The sequence below is a fragment of the Hemitrygon akajei genome, chromosome 18, assembly GCF_048418815.1.
Source record: "Hemitrygon akajei chromosome 18, sHemAka1.3, whole genome shotgun sequence".
In the NCBI taxonomy this organism is placed as follows: Eukaryota; Metazoa; Chordata; class Chondrichthyes; order Myliobatiformes; family Dasyatidae; genus Hemitrygon; species Hemitrygon akajei.
This window is the reverse complement of record NC_133141.1, coordinates 44,911,840-44,926,636: the sequence shown is the minus strand read 5'-3', so window position 1 is coordinate 44,926,636 and position 14,797 is coordinate 44,911,840. Positions and strand designations below refer to the sequence as shown.

General features: G+C 43.0%; 1 protein-coding gene across 1 annotated transcript in view; it reads left to right on the top strand.

Moving 5' to 3' along the window:
* The window catches only part of etv4 (ETS variant transcription factor 4), a 113,799-nt gene extending 100,494 nt beyond the window's left edge, over positions 1–13,305 (top strand). The window contains exons 12-13 of the mRNA XM_073071584.1: positions 4,636–4,737; positions 7,305–13,305. Coding sequence (XP_072927685.1) covers positions 4,636–4,737; positions 7,305–7,526 — 324 coding nt within the window. The 3' untranslated portion in view covers positions 7,527–13,305. The remainder of the gene's footprint in view (positions 1–4,635; positions 4,738–7,304) is intronic.
* Positions 13,306–14,797: the final 1,492 nt, after the last annotated feature.

Here is a 14,797-nt window from a genome sequence, read left to right as displayed (position 1 = left end):
AGACGTTCCAGCGGCTAATGGACGCAGTGGGACGCGACCTGGACTTCTCGTTCATCTATTTGGACGATATCCTTATAGCCAGCAGTAGTCGCCAGGAGCATCTGTCCCACCTCCGCCAGCTCTACTCCCGCCTGAGTGATTTCGGCCTCACGATCAACCCGGCCAAATGCCAGTTCGGTCTCGATACCATTGACTTCCTGGGCCACAGGATTACCAAAGATGGGGCAACACCTCTGCCCGCCAAGGTAGACGCGATCCGCCACTTTGCCCGGCCCAACACGGTCAAAGGCCTGCAGGAGTTCATTGGTATGATGAACTTCTACCACCGTTTCCTCCCCTCAGCAGCCCGTATCATGCGCCCTTTGTACACCCTGATGTCGGGTAAAGGCAAGGACATTACTTGGGACGAGGAGGCCGCGGCCGCTTTCGTTAAAGCCAAGGAAGCCTTGGCAGATGCCACGATGCTGGTGCACCCCAGAACGGATGTTCTGACTGCCCTCACGGTGGACGCATCCGACACAGCAGTCGGTGGGGTGCTGGAGCAGCTCATCGAGGGGCGCTGGCAACCCTTGGCGTTCTTCAGCAAGCACCTACGACCACCCGAACTCAAGTACAGTGCTTTCGACCGGAAACTGTTGGCACTGTATCTGGCAATCCGCGTTCACGGACCACAAACCGTTGACCTTCGCGTTCACGAAGGTGTCCGATCCCTGGTCGGCTCGCCAGCAGCGACATCTGTCCAACATCTCCGAGTACACGACGGACATCCAGCATGTCTCGGGGAAGGACAACGTCGTGACGGACGCACTCTTCAGACCAGCTGTCCAGGCCCTGTCCCTGGGGGTGGACTATGCAGCACTGGCGGAGGCGCAGCAGGCAGACAACGAGATGCCCAGCTACAGGACCGCAGTCTCGGGTTTGCAGCTGCAGGACTTTCTCGTAGGCCCAGGTGATAGGACCCTCCTGTGCGATGTGGCTACCGGCCAACCTCGCCCCATCATCCCAGCAGCCTGGAGGCGGCGAGTTTTCAACTCCATACACGGCTTGGCGCACCCATCTATCAGGACAACCGTCCCGCTGGTCTCCAGTAAGTTCACGTGGCACGGACTTCGCAAGCAGGTCAGTGAATGGGCCAGAACGTGCGCGCAGTGCCAAACAGCCAAGGTGCAGCGGCACACTAAAGCCCCGCCGCAGCAGTTCGAACCCACCCACCGGAGGTTCGACCACATTTATGTGGATATTGTGGGCCCCCTACCAGTGTCCCAAGGAGCGCGGTACCTCCTAACTATGGTAGACCGGTTCACAAGGTGGCCAGAGGCGGTCCCGCTCACCGACACATCTGCCGATTCCTGCGCCCGAGCACTGATCGCAACCTGGGTAGTATGCTTCGGGGTACCGGCCCACAGTGCCTCCGACAGAGGCGCCCAGTTCACCTCCAGCCTGTGGTCGGCTGTGGCCAGCCTGTTGGGAACGCAGCTACACCACACTACTGCCTACCACCCACAGTCGAACGGACTAGTGGAACGCTTCCACCGTCACTTGAAGTTGGCTCTCGTGGCCCGCCTGAGAGGACCTAACTGGGTGGACGAGCTTCCCTGGGTCCTGCTTGGAATTCGCACAGCGCCCAAAGAGGATCTGCACACCTCGTTGGCCGAGTTGGTGTACGGCGCACCCCTTGCCATCCCAGAAGAGTTCATACCAGCCCCAAGGGGGCAAGAGGAAGAACCCACAGCAGTCCTGGACAGACTACGCAAGAGGCTCGGCAACCTGGCCCCCGTACCGACTTCACAGCACGGACGAACCCTGACCCATGTACCCAAAGACCTGCAGAACTGTAAGTTTGTGTTTGTACGAAGGGGCGGACACCGGGCACCGCTACAGCGGCCGTACGAGGGGCCGTTCAAGGTGATCAACAACAACGGGTCCACGTACGTTCTAGACATTGGGGGGAGAGAGGAGGTTTTCACGGTGGACCGACTCAAACCAGCCCATGTGGACTTGGCGCAGCCGGTCGAGGTTCAGGCACCGCGGCGCAGAGGCAGACCTCCCAAACAGAGGCTGATCCAGACTGTGGACATTGGGGGGTGTATCGCTGGTTCTGGGGGGGGGGGGTTATGTGGCGACCCACTTTCTGTGCAGGCGAACCGGCTCACAAGTAGCCAGTGTGTGGGGGGAGACTTTGGTAATGCACCTCCGATGTCATTTCTGCCCGGAGAGGGCGGGCACTAGGGATTAAAAGCCAGCGCCGTGAAGTTTGAATAAACTAGTCTCGAAACGACTTACCGACTGCGTGTCGTTATTTCAACGCTGTGTGTAGCACATCGCTACATGATAATATTCTTTCAGAAGATTTTACTGCAGATGAAATTTTACATTTTTAGATGACAGTTTTGCTAATGGCCCAAATGGGGTATCTCTGAATAAGATTTGTAAACTTGTTAACTAGAATGTATTCCTCTTGGGTTTAATGTAGTCCCTCAGCAGCTGGTAAGTCCATCTCACTGATCTCCTAAATGGATGTTTGTTATGCATGGACTGTAAATAAATGGGGTATTTGTAACCTGGGGAGGACCTTTAGCAATACTCTTGTTTGTTAATTAGTCACACATCTACTGAACTTGCCTCTTCAGTCTCTGCCCTCCTCTCCTGTTCAGGGTACAATTTTATAGGAGACCACCTGTGTCGGCGCTGTGAAAGCCACATAACACCTTGTGCTTTTTAATTGTCCTCCCAGTAAAAGCCACTCAGTGTCCTTGTTGCTGTAATTCACTGAACTTGAAGCACTTGCAAGATAACAAGTGGAGTGGGGGTGGGGGTGAAGGGAATGTGTTAATTATGTCAATATCCATCCAGTCATGACTGCAGGCAAACACAGATGTGTGGTTCTCTGCCAAGCTTAAGTTTGGCTTTCCTGCAGTGTTTAAAGTTTAAACAGAGGAGCCACTCAAAGACCCCTCTTTGAAAAGAATCACTCCCATTTTCACCAGCTTTAAAGCTTTAAATTTCTCCCAATGTCCAGATTCACTGTACTTTCTTCTGAGAATGCTGTTGGACTTTGCTCTGCCACACCAACCTGAGAAGTGTTCAGTTAGTACACTAACTCAACTGGGGAGATGGTTAACCACTATCACGTTGGTCTGTAACATGGTCATCATGGCACAATTACCTCCTGATTGTGGATTTCCGTGGTGTGTGTGTATCCCTCTCCCCCTCCCCTCTCCCCTCTCTCTCTCTTCCCCCCCCTCTCTCTCTCTCCTCCCCCCCCCCCCCCAAATGTACTACCTCAGAATGATAGTTCTGGTCTTAGCTAGACTTTTAGAATAATACAGCACAAAAGTGGATGCTTTGGCCCATTACATCCATGCTGACCTGCTGTAACTTTACCACCAAAGATAGTTACAAACTATACTTCTGGACCCTAACCAATGACATTTCAGAGTATTCATTGCAGCTGGTAAAAGTATTAATTAGAGGGTGTTCAGAGATCAAATAGCCAACTTCACTCAGTGTGCAGAATATCTAGCAGTTCATTTTGAAGGTGGCAAACTATAGTATAAACCACAATGAAAAATGTTCCTCAGATGAGCTACTGATGGTTATTGATAATTATCAAACTGTATCCCAGGAGGAAATTTCAAGAGAGAGAGGAAGCTTGGAATACAGTTTGAATAAAACGAGAATGATCCCAGGAATGAAAGGGTTAATATATGAGGTGTGTCTGATGCCACTGAGCCTGTACTCACTGGAGTTTAGAAGAATGAGGGGGCGACCTCATTGACACCTCCTGAATATTGAAAGGCCTACTGTAGATAGAGTGGATGCGGAGTGGATGTTTCCTGTAGTGAGAGTCTTGCACCACAGGGCACAGACTCAGAATAGAAGGACGTCCACTTAGACAGAGATGAAGAGAAATTTCTTTAGCCGGAGGGTGGTTAATCTGTGGAATTCATTGCCATGGATGATTGTGGAGACAAAGTCATTGGTTATATTTAATGCGGACATTGATAAGTTCTTGAGTAGTCAGAGCGTCAAGGTTACAGGGAAAAGGTAGGCGAATAAGTAAGGAAAGCAGACTAAACACAAGAAAATCTGCAGATGCTGGAAATCCAAAGTAACAGACACAAAATGCTGGAGGAACTCAGCAAGTCAAGCAGCATCTATGGAAAAGAGTACAGTCAACGTTTCAGGCCAAGACCCTTCTTCAGGAAAGCAGACTGGTCAGCATTTCAAGTGGAATCTTCAGCTATATGGAGACACAAGAACCTGCAGATGCTGGAATCGGAATCCCAGTGCAGGGTATCACCTAAAATGTTGACAGTTTTCCACCCACTCCCACCCCATAGATGCTGCACTTTAGTGTTTTTATTTTATTCAGTTGTATGATTGTTTCGAAGGTTTGCATCCAATTGCTGACTTACCACATGAAATTAAGCAGATGCTTTAGTTCCTGTAGTCACTGGCAGACTTTGTTATCTTGTTTAATGGCCCTGAACCTTTACAGGCTTCTAGGTTCATAAAAGTGGACTGCAGAAAAGAAGTTGTGAGTTTTCGTAGTCTCTGAACTGTTGACAGTAACTAGCAGAATAACTTTTCATTTGTGCACAACAATGTAATCAGAATTTCTTCACTTTCCAGGTGGCAAGACTTTGGGGAATGCAAAAGAACAGACCTGCCATGAACTATGATAAACTGAGCCGTTCCCTTCGTTACTATTACGAGAAAGGCATCATGCAAAAGGTTAGTTTAATTCACTCATTAAACTAAGAACCTTAATGGTGAAATATGCTGGTTATCAAAATCAGTATCTCCATCAAGATTTTTGAATATTGTTTTTCTTCTATGTCAGTTATTTGTTTAAAATCTGCTTTCTAGCCCCAAAAACAGAATATATATTTGGAAGCTCTATAGAGATATGAAAATAAGATGGGCAAATAACAGTGACCTTTAAGATTTTGCCTAAGTTGATCCAGGAAGAACTAACAATTCAGATATGTCCTTGCCCAGTGAGTGACCAGAAAATGGAACTCATCCCACAGGTTAAGATGAATTATATTGTTGAATTAACGAGTAAGCTGGGTGGATGAGAGTTGAAAGCCATATGGTTAGAATTAAATGAAGAGGAATGAGAGGCTGAGAGACTAGTTGAGCCAAATGAGTGTATCCCGAGTTGTATATATTCTGTAAAATGTTTATAGAGATAGTTTATTTATAACTTTATTCCAAGTAATTCCAAGTTTATCCACAGCAAGCTAACTCTCGGTCATTGGAGGTCTCCTGGCACCATTCCCCATCTGACTGCCTTCTGTTGCAGATCATCGATCAAGACTGCAGTTCTCAGCAGCCCAATCATAGACAGGGTCCAATTCATTCATACAACAGAGCACTGTCTCTGTAGCCTATCAAGCTAGCTTTCAGCTTAACCTCCCATAATGTTTGACTGATCTGGTAATGTATGTGTGCAGAGTGATTAGGCTGGTTGGGCCAGAATGGTGAAGTCAGCGTAAAAACCTTTTTGCGGGCCAAAGCCAGACCAGCTATCCAGCAGTTCTGACAAACGCCAGAGGGGTTGATGCACTCAAGGGCTGGTCTTAGTGGGGAAAGAAATGTAATCAATGTCAAAATAACAAATTCTCAAGCTCTCCTTGTTTTTTAGTTTTACTCACATTGATTTGTAATTATAATTTTTTATATCATTGTATAAGTTCCATCGAACCTGGCCAACTTTCAGTTCCTCTCCGCTTTCCATACCCCTTGAAGTTCAAGAATTATAACATAAATGTCTTTGCAATAAGGAAGCTAAGAATCTTTCCATGGTTAAACTGTATGATCCATTACAGGTTATGAAACACACTTTCACATCATCAGTATCAGAATCAGAATTAGAGATTAGAAACATGTCGAGGTTGCGTTCATTGTCTACTGATGGCAGAGGGGAAGAAGCTGCTCCCAAAATATTGAGTGTGGCTTCCGGCTCCTGTGCCTCCTCCCTGATAGTAGTAATGAGAAGAGGGGAATGTCCTGGATGATAGGGGTCCTGAATAATGAATGCTACCTTTTGGAGGTATTGCCTTTTTTTTGAAGACTGATGTACCCAGCAATTGCCAAATTGAGCCCAAGGAGTCAAATTGGCAGGTATAAGCAATGGTGAGAAGCTGGGGGTGGGAGGAGGGAGGATAATATGTTTTTTATATATAATTAAGGAAGCAATAACATTTGTTAACAGTTGGAACAAGATTATCAATATGATGAAAATATATTTTGTTCTGTATTTACCATGGACTCCAATCTATCTACAACTGGGTTGAGTGCTTCCTAATTGCATTACCAATGAATTGTGATTGTGAAAGGACAGGATAGAATGCCTTTCAACCAATTTGATGGCTCAGGAACTCAGCTCAAGTTTTAAATATTTCAATCTATTGTTGACCTCCTTTCTGCTCTTAACTTCAGGGAAATATGTGCATTTCTCAATGTGGAGTCAAGCAAGGTCAGCTTTCTGTCTGATCTCATGTGTTATAAGTGGCTTAGAATTTCCCTGTTGGTGAAAGGTGATATTAGTCAGGTTTTCACTCCTCCGTCACCTGATGGTCTTTCTGGGGGGGGGGGGGGTGTATTGGCTGAGGATAGGACAGACAGACAGACATACTTTATTGATCCCAAGGGAAATTGGGGTTCGTTACAGTCGCACCATCCAAGAATAGTGTAGAAATATAGCAATATAAAACCATAAATAATTAAATAATAATAAGTAAATTATGCCAAGTGGAAATAAGTCCAGGACCAGCTTATTGGCTCAGGGTGTCTGACACTCCGAGGGAGGAGTTGTCAAGTTTGATGGCCACAGGCAGGAATGACTTCCTATGACGCTCAGTGTTGCATCTCGGTCAGATGGCATGCAACTTGGCAGCATCCTCTTTTCAGACACCACCGTCAGAGAGTCCAGTTCCACCCCCACAACATCACTGGCCTTACGAATGAGTTTGTTGATTCTGTTGGTGTCTGCTACCCTCAGCCTGCTGCCCCAGCACACAACAGCAAACATGATAGCACATGGAGCAGGCTTTGAACTGTCTCATATGATCAAGCTCACATTAAAATTCATGTCTAAAATTCCAAATAAAAATTGGATGTAGTGGTGATGGAAAAAGTTTATTTTTCATCAACCAATAATGAAATGTGAAAGGAAAATTTAGGTGATTAACTGGAACCGCAAATCAAGCAGTGAATTGAAACCCTGATGCAAGTGTCCATTTGTAAATGAAATGTCTGTTCCCATGTACTCCATTGACCTTTGGTGTTTTCAGGTGGCTGGTGAGCGGTATGTGTACAAGTTTGTCTGTGAGCCAGAAGCACTCTTCTCCTTGGCATTTCCTGACAATCAGCGGCCACTGTTGAAGTCAGAATTTGATCGGCACGTGAACGAAGAGGACACAGTACCCCTGTCACATCTGGATGAGAATACCACCTACGTGTCAGATGCTGGGTGTATCAATTCACAGCACTATAACAAAGGATACATGTATTGATTAGCAACATGGGAATACTTGGTTTTAATCTCTCTAATTGCACTGCAATAACTATTAGAAACTGGTAGTAATTATAAGTTAGAATCTGTTGCTTCAGAACTACATATAACAAATAACCTGGGATATAAAGTTATAGCCTATGTGGTTTAAGAACTTTGGTTGGTTTGTCTGCTTTTTTTGGTATAAATCTCACCCCAATACATACATATATTGTGCAAATGACTTCAGTAGCTTGAGACAGTGCTGGGTTTCTCAGCAGTCTCATTCACTTGCAAGAAAGCAGCAAGTTGATTCACGGCTTCAACCCATTACATATTCTTGCTTCTCTTCAATATGCTTCCTTTGAGTCATTCTATGCATCTTTCCGCATAAAACCTTTTAATGAGTATTGGTAAATATATATGAGAGACATCCAAATGCTTGTCACTGCCAAGTGCACAACTTTCTTTCTACCTTGAACATATTTTATTGTGCAAACACCTGTATATTATTGTCACATTGATTTACAAGAATTTTGTTTAATTATTAATCTCCAAAACTGGTTTTCAATTTGGGGTCTCCTGTTATTTTCTCGGTGATGGTCCACATGTACTATACTATAGCTCATGTGTCTGACAAACAAAGGCAATACTGGTTGGAAACTTGTCAGGTAAACATGCATATAAAATTAGCCATCATACCAGTAAATATTACAAAATGATATTTTATTTGCTCTGTTTTCAAAGAGTCCTGTTTGCTCTGGACATCCAATCCAATCCTGATAATGCAAAATGTTTTTATGAGAAAGAAGCAAAAACAGAAAATGCTGGGAAATACCTATCAGGTCAAGCAGTGTCGTTAGAAAGAGTTGTATTCAGAGTATAGACAAAGGGTCTTGAACCCAAAACATTTCCACAGATACTGCTCAACCCGCTGAGGATTTTGAGCATTTTCTGGGTTTTACTTCCGTTTTCTAGCAACTGAACCTTTTCTGATTTTCACTTATGATGAGTTATCTGACAATATTAATAAGAATAACAGCAAACTAGTTCAGTGCCTAAAAAAACTATTGATCGGAAATTATTGAATCAAAGCTGCTCAATTTAACCTTCTACAAAATAATTTGCTTAAGTTCCAAAGAGAAGCCTGGAATTAAAAAAAACTGAGAAGCCACATTTAGATTCTACTTGTAGGCGGAGGTGTTGTTTTTCTCCACAGCACTAGTGAGCGGAAAAAGCAATTAACCGTGACTAAGCAGCGACTTTCCATTGTAAGTACAATGAAAATTCCATTCCAAACATGATTATTTCAATTCACCACGTCACCTCCTGTTAAATGGACCTCTGAATCTAGTCTTAATTTTGAAGTGGGCACCTAGTCCATATTCACAATGATCAGCTGATTAGCTTCACTTCACCTAAGGGTTATCACACCTGAGTCCTTTTCTCTGGAGTGGAACAAGAGTTTTTTTAAATTAGAGTAAAGACCAATTCATGAAGGGTCTCGGTTGAGATGTTGACTGTTTCATCCTATTCATAGCTGCTGCCTGACCTGCTGAGTTTCTCCAGCAGACTGTTTGTTGCCAAGGAATGTACTTTTGATTCAACTTAGAATGGATTGCGACACTATCAATTATTATTAATTCCTACTATGCAGTGGATCTTTGGAGATATGAAAATAAATAATGAAGAGCAGCTGATTATCGGAAACTAGATGCACACACAGTGTGTGAAGCAAGTGTAGAGATGAGGTTTTAAAAACTGGATTTGACAGAATTTGACTGTAAGTTATATAGAGCAAAAGGGATAGTGCCAGAACACTTTTAACATACATGATGATTTCTAAGGATTCTACTACAGAATCTGTTCCAGTCATTCTCACTGCTCCACATGATTCTTATTCAAACAGGATCACACAGAATGTCTACACACATAGATGCAGAGTGCAGTAAATCTAGCGCAACATCACCTCTGACAGCCGTATTCTGACTGGATATACCTCCAAGAGGGCTCAAACCCTGACCATACAAACCTGGCACTAAATTTGGCGTCAATTAACAATGTCAAAGTGTCGGAGGGACGGATGCTGAGATTGGTTTTTCAGGGTTTGGTTTGGCATGTCATTGTTGGTCTAGAATGGAAGGAATTTTATGAGATTGCAGAAACTTAGCTGAAATAATTGTCAGATAGTAAACTTATCCTTTCATCACCATGATTTCATAACATGCTGGTATAGGAAAAAAAAACTATCTCCTCCTTGACCCTGATTAGCAGAAAATCCAGCAATTTCCTTATTATTCATTTCTTACTTACCCCATATGTTCAATTTTGTCCAAAAGCCAACCCGGGTTCATCTTCAAGCCAGCCAAACTCAAAACAATATTTTTGCTGTTCGGCCAGTCCTGGTGTTGTGGTAAGGATGGGGAAGTGACATTCGTGAAGTGGTGTTACTCAATGAGGAGACACTCACAATTATATCACTCCCTGGTCCACAGTCCCAAATTAAGCCTTCCGATAGAAGCTGACTACTCTTGAAATTGATATAAGCAGAAGGATGTAGAGCAGAGGATGATGATTCGGGGCTTAAACAATTTCAGGAGCAGAAACAGAGGTGGAAAGATGCAAGTTGTCTGTATTATTGCAGAAGAAGGAGCAAATTATCTGCCAGCCAAATATTGTCTAAAACTTGCAAGGGGTACTGGCCGCCATGGAGTGAAGCTACCTGTTGTGTAGAGCAATGGATGTAGCAATACATAACTTATTCATGACTTACTTTAATGACTACTTCAAATGTAGCATTATATTGAACATTTTTGGCTTTACGCACTTTGACCACATTAGTTATATTTCTGTGAAACTCTCTGTTTGAAGGGGAAAAAAAGTAATGTGGTCACAGGCTATTAAAGCAAGTCATAGCTGTAACTTCTGCTAGTATGTGTAGAGCTGTGTGCAAGGAGTGGGATGGTGCTTCCAATGCATGATTTAAGAGTCCTGCTCCCCAAGCTACTTGGCCGATATAGGCACATTCTATGCATGTTGCACCTGAATTATGCAAAGTCTGGGACAATCAGAATTTTTAAGATCTCCATTTTAAAAATATATACATTTAAAAATTTTTGAAAATATATTCAGCCTAGATGCTGAAGGTTCCAGCATCTGCAGATTTTCTCGTGTTTGGTATATTCATTAGTGTTGAAATTGATTTTCCTTCATTTTGGGTTCAGGTCAAGACTGTTAACTTTGAATGGCATCCTGTACAATAGGGTGAAAAATTAGGTTGCATATTGCCACTATGAATGCAATGTTTTTGTATTCTATGGAATGTGTTTTATTTTACATTAAATGTTACACTGTTATCTTAGCTGAGGTACACTTCTCTTGGACGATGGTCCAACCTGATCATCCTGGCTATGCAGGCTGAAAGTTAATGCCAAGGACTAGATATACATAATGAAAGAAACAAAGGGTGTATCAAGTTTAAAATATTGTCATGCTTTCTGTGACTCATTTATTTTGTTTGTATTGGTTGCTAGGGAATGACTCAGTAGATACTGGTCATCACGTGTGAGCCTAGATAGAGCAAGGACTATTTGGTAGTAGGTGGTGCTGTACAGTAGCCAAGAATGTTCTGGTCCATGTGGGCTCATTTACAGGAGCAGGAATTTTATCATCAATTAGCTCAACACTAATTGATACTTCATCCAGCTCTTTGGTTCAGTTACATACTGTCTTTGCCAACTCTAGAATTAGAAGAGCCATTTATTGTGTTTAGAGAGCAGCTGAATAAATGACACTACAGTGTCTAAATGAAAAGGAAACCTTGGGTAACCTTGGACTGTATTGCTTGCAGTGAGTGTTCAGGCTCACTTTGTGATGTGGTTTGTTTTCTCAATAACTTATGCTCAAAGGGTCTTTATCCAGCGTGCAGTAAATGCTTTATTTAGAATCAGAGAAGAGATCCAACAGGAGCTTGTAAGAGAAATAAACCAAGAGGAACTAGCCAGTGCTGGCATACAAAACGGAGTTAACTGCGCCTGTTGGACTGCTGAAAATTTATTCATATTGTTTGGCTCTTACCCACGAAACACATTTGACATTCATAAACTTCATATCCAGCAGAATGTTTTGATCTCAGATGGCAAATAGCATTTCAGCTTATGCACCTCAATGACTCAGTAGATTTATTATCGGCAGTTGCTGGTGACTACTGTGTGGGTCAGGTTTTAAAAGGAAATGAGTTAAATTTATGTGGGTCCCATCATGGCTTCTCAACAAGCTTTACATTGCAATAAAATAATTTGAACTGTAGTGTCTGGTGTAATCTAATAAAACAGCAATCCATAGACTCTCCCTCCCACTTTACCATCCCCAAAAACTGAAGGGGCCATGTGGGGGCCTTGGTTTATGGTGTTTGACAAAGTGTCATTCCCTCATTACTATATGGGGGTGACATCCTAGATTTTTGCCCAGTTTCTGGAATGGGTTTTGACCTGCCACCATCTAACTCAGGACAGTAGATGCAAACAAGTGAACCACCAGCTGACAGCAATCTCCTCATTTCATTCCCTTAATTGCTTAGAGTTACAGTAGCTATTCTCCTGGAGAGAGACATGATAAAGGAGTAATCCTGGGATCCCATAACCATTTCCTCCATTGTGAGAAGACCATAAAATATACAGTAGGGGCATACGTAGGCCATTTGGCCCATCAAGTCATGGCTGATTTTTTTTTTCAAATCTGTTCTCTCACTTACTCCCTGTAACCCTTAACCTCTTTACCAATCAAGAACATATAAGTCTCTGCCTTAAATACACCCAATGACTTGCCTCCACAGCCCCCTATGCTAGTGAATATCAGGAGACTGTTCAAGGAAGAACCTGGTGCAAGCAATGTACGAGAATGTTTATGCTCTGCTGTCTTCCCCATTGTTGTAGCTTGTTGAAAATCTCAGTCAGCATTCACACTTGATAAAGGACAATCAGCATCTCTGGGAGACTGCCTGGGCAAGGAATAGAAGAGATGCCGTTCAGAAAATATATATTATGGTAATTTTCTGGATATTATTAGCAAGACTATCAGAGCAATCAGTCATTATGTAGCATTGTACATATTGTGGAGGTCAATTCTAATAGAGTTTGAGAAACAACATCTTATCAAACTGTGCCTTTGAAAGAGAACGATTAAAACAGGATTGCAGCTGTCCTCTAACCACACTGTCACCTAAACTCTGTCTCCTTATGAGTTCTGAAGACATCTCTCAAAAGTGGGTTGAAAACTTTGTTTTGCTTGTTTGAACACTAAACAAGCCTCAATCCTGATTTTTAATTTTTCTCTTAGAAACCATTAGAAGCAGCTATTGTGAACAAGATGACACAAGTGGTATTGATGCTGTATGTGTTGTTGTTCTGAAGTAAAGCTGAGGCACATGGTTTGGAACTCCAAGCTACATCTATGCTGAACCTCAATGTGGAGTTCTTTGTGCCAACATAATGTGTGGAGAGGAACACGATCACTCTTCTGAACATCAATCCCTACTCCACCAAGGGCATCTGAAAGATCTATTAAACTCATTTAATCTGACGCGGTTTAAAATTGTTATGAACCTGTATCTTTGTTAATCCTTTAACTAAATAGCTTGGCAAGATAACATGATCACACAAATGTAAATAATGTAATCTCATTTTTTTTCAAGGATTTTTGCATAAAATGGTTGAACAGTGAACTAAATGACTACAAAAGTTGTAGATGCCATTCATTTGTAAATGAATATTAATCAATAAATTGAAATCATTATACCGTCAGTCATTACCAGATTTGCTTTTTCAGAGTTTTACAGTTGTCGTGATTTTCCTCTGATTCAAAGCACTGAGGTTTATCCAGCAGGAATTACTGGAAAGTTAGTTGAGAGGTGGAACTTTTATTGAACCTCAGAAATACTTCAAAATAAAACAGTTTCTGAATTTATAAGGGGGTTTAACTTTAAGGTGATTGGAAGAAAGTATAGGGGGAGATGTCAGAGGTAGGATTTTTTTTAAGAAACACAGAGTATAGTGGGTGCATGGAATGCACTGCCAGAGACAGTAGTAGAGGTAAATACATTATGGACACTTAGATAGACACATGGGTGAAACAAAATGAACGGCTGGGTGAGACGGTGGGGTTAGATTGCTCTTGGCATAGGTTAAAGGGTTGGCACAACATTGTGGGCTGAAGGGCCTGCACTGTTCTTTAAGGCAAAAGCATGGACCCTTAAAAAAGCAGTGGAATGCTGTTGATAAACCTAGCTCTCTACAAGACCAGGAGAATTAGTAGCCATTCAATAGGATCATGGCTGATCCAACATTCCTCGTCCACTTTCCTGCAATTTCCTCATAACGCATGATTCCCTTAGTCATTACAAATCTGTCTGTCTCAGCCTTAGGTTTACTGACACCTTCTGTTCTCATTGTCATTCTCCCAACTCCACTGACTGGAGTTCCAGTCTGTTCAATCATTCTTCATTGAACAACCGCTCTCTACCAACAGTCATTCCAGTGAATCTTCTCTGAATTACCTCCAATGAGATAAGGGGGTCACAAATCATTTGCAGCACTCTAGACATGATATCTTTTTAAGACGATAAGGTCACAGGAAATAGGAACACAATTAGGCTATTCTGTCCATCGAGTCTAATCATGGTTGATTTATTTTCCCTCTCAAACCCATTCTCCTGTCTTTTCCCCCACAACCTTCAATGCCCTTACTAATCAGGAGTATCAAACACAAAGCATCCTGCAGATGCTGTGGTCAAATCAAGACGTACAGGAGTACAGGAGACGTCAGGAGTCCTGACGAAGGGTCTCGACCCGAAACGTTGACTGTTTCTTTCAACGGATGCTGCCTGACCTGCTGAGTTCATCCAGCTTGCTTGTACGTCTTAATCAGGAGTATCAACCTCAGACTTAAATATACCCAATGACTTGGCCACCGCAGCTGTCTGTGGGAATGAATTCCACAGATTCAACTTGCTCTGGCTAAAGAAGTTCTTCCTCATCTCTGTTCTAAAGGGACGTCCTTCTATTCTGGGACTGTGCGCTCTAGTCCTAGAATCTCCCACTATAGGAAACATCCTCTCCACGTGCACTCTTTCTAGGCCTTTCAATAGGCTTCAATAAGATCATGCCTCATTTTCTAAACTCCAGTAAGTACAGGCCCAGAGTTATCGAATACTCCTCATACTCAAACCTCCTCCAGCCCCTCTCTGTGTTTCATGGAGAAGAGCTTGCAAATCATCTCGTGCTGAAGGTTTCTGCA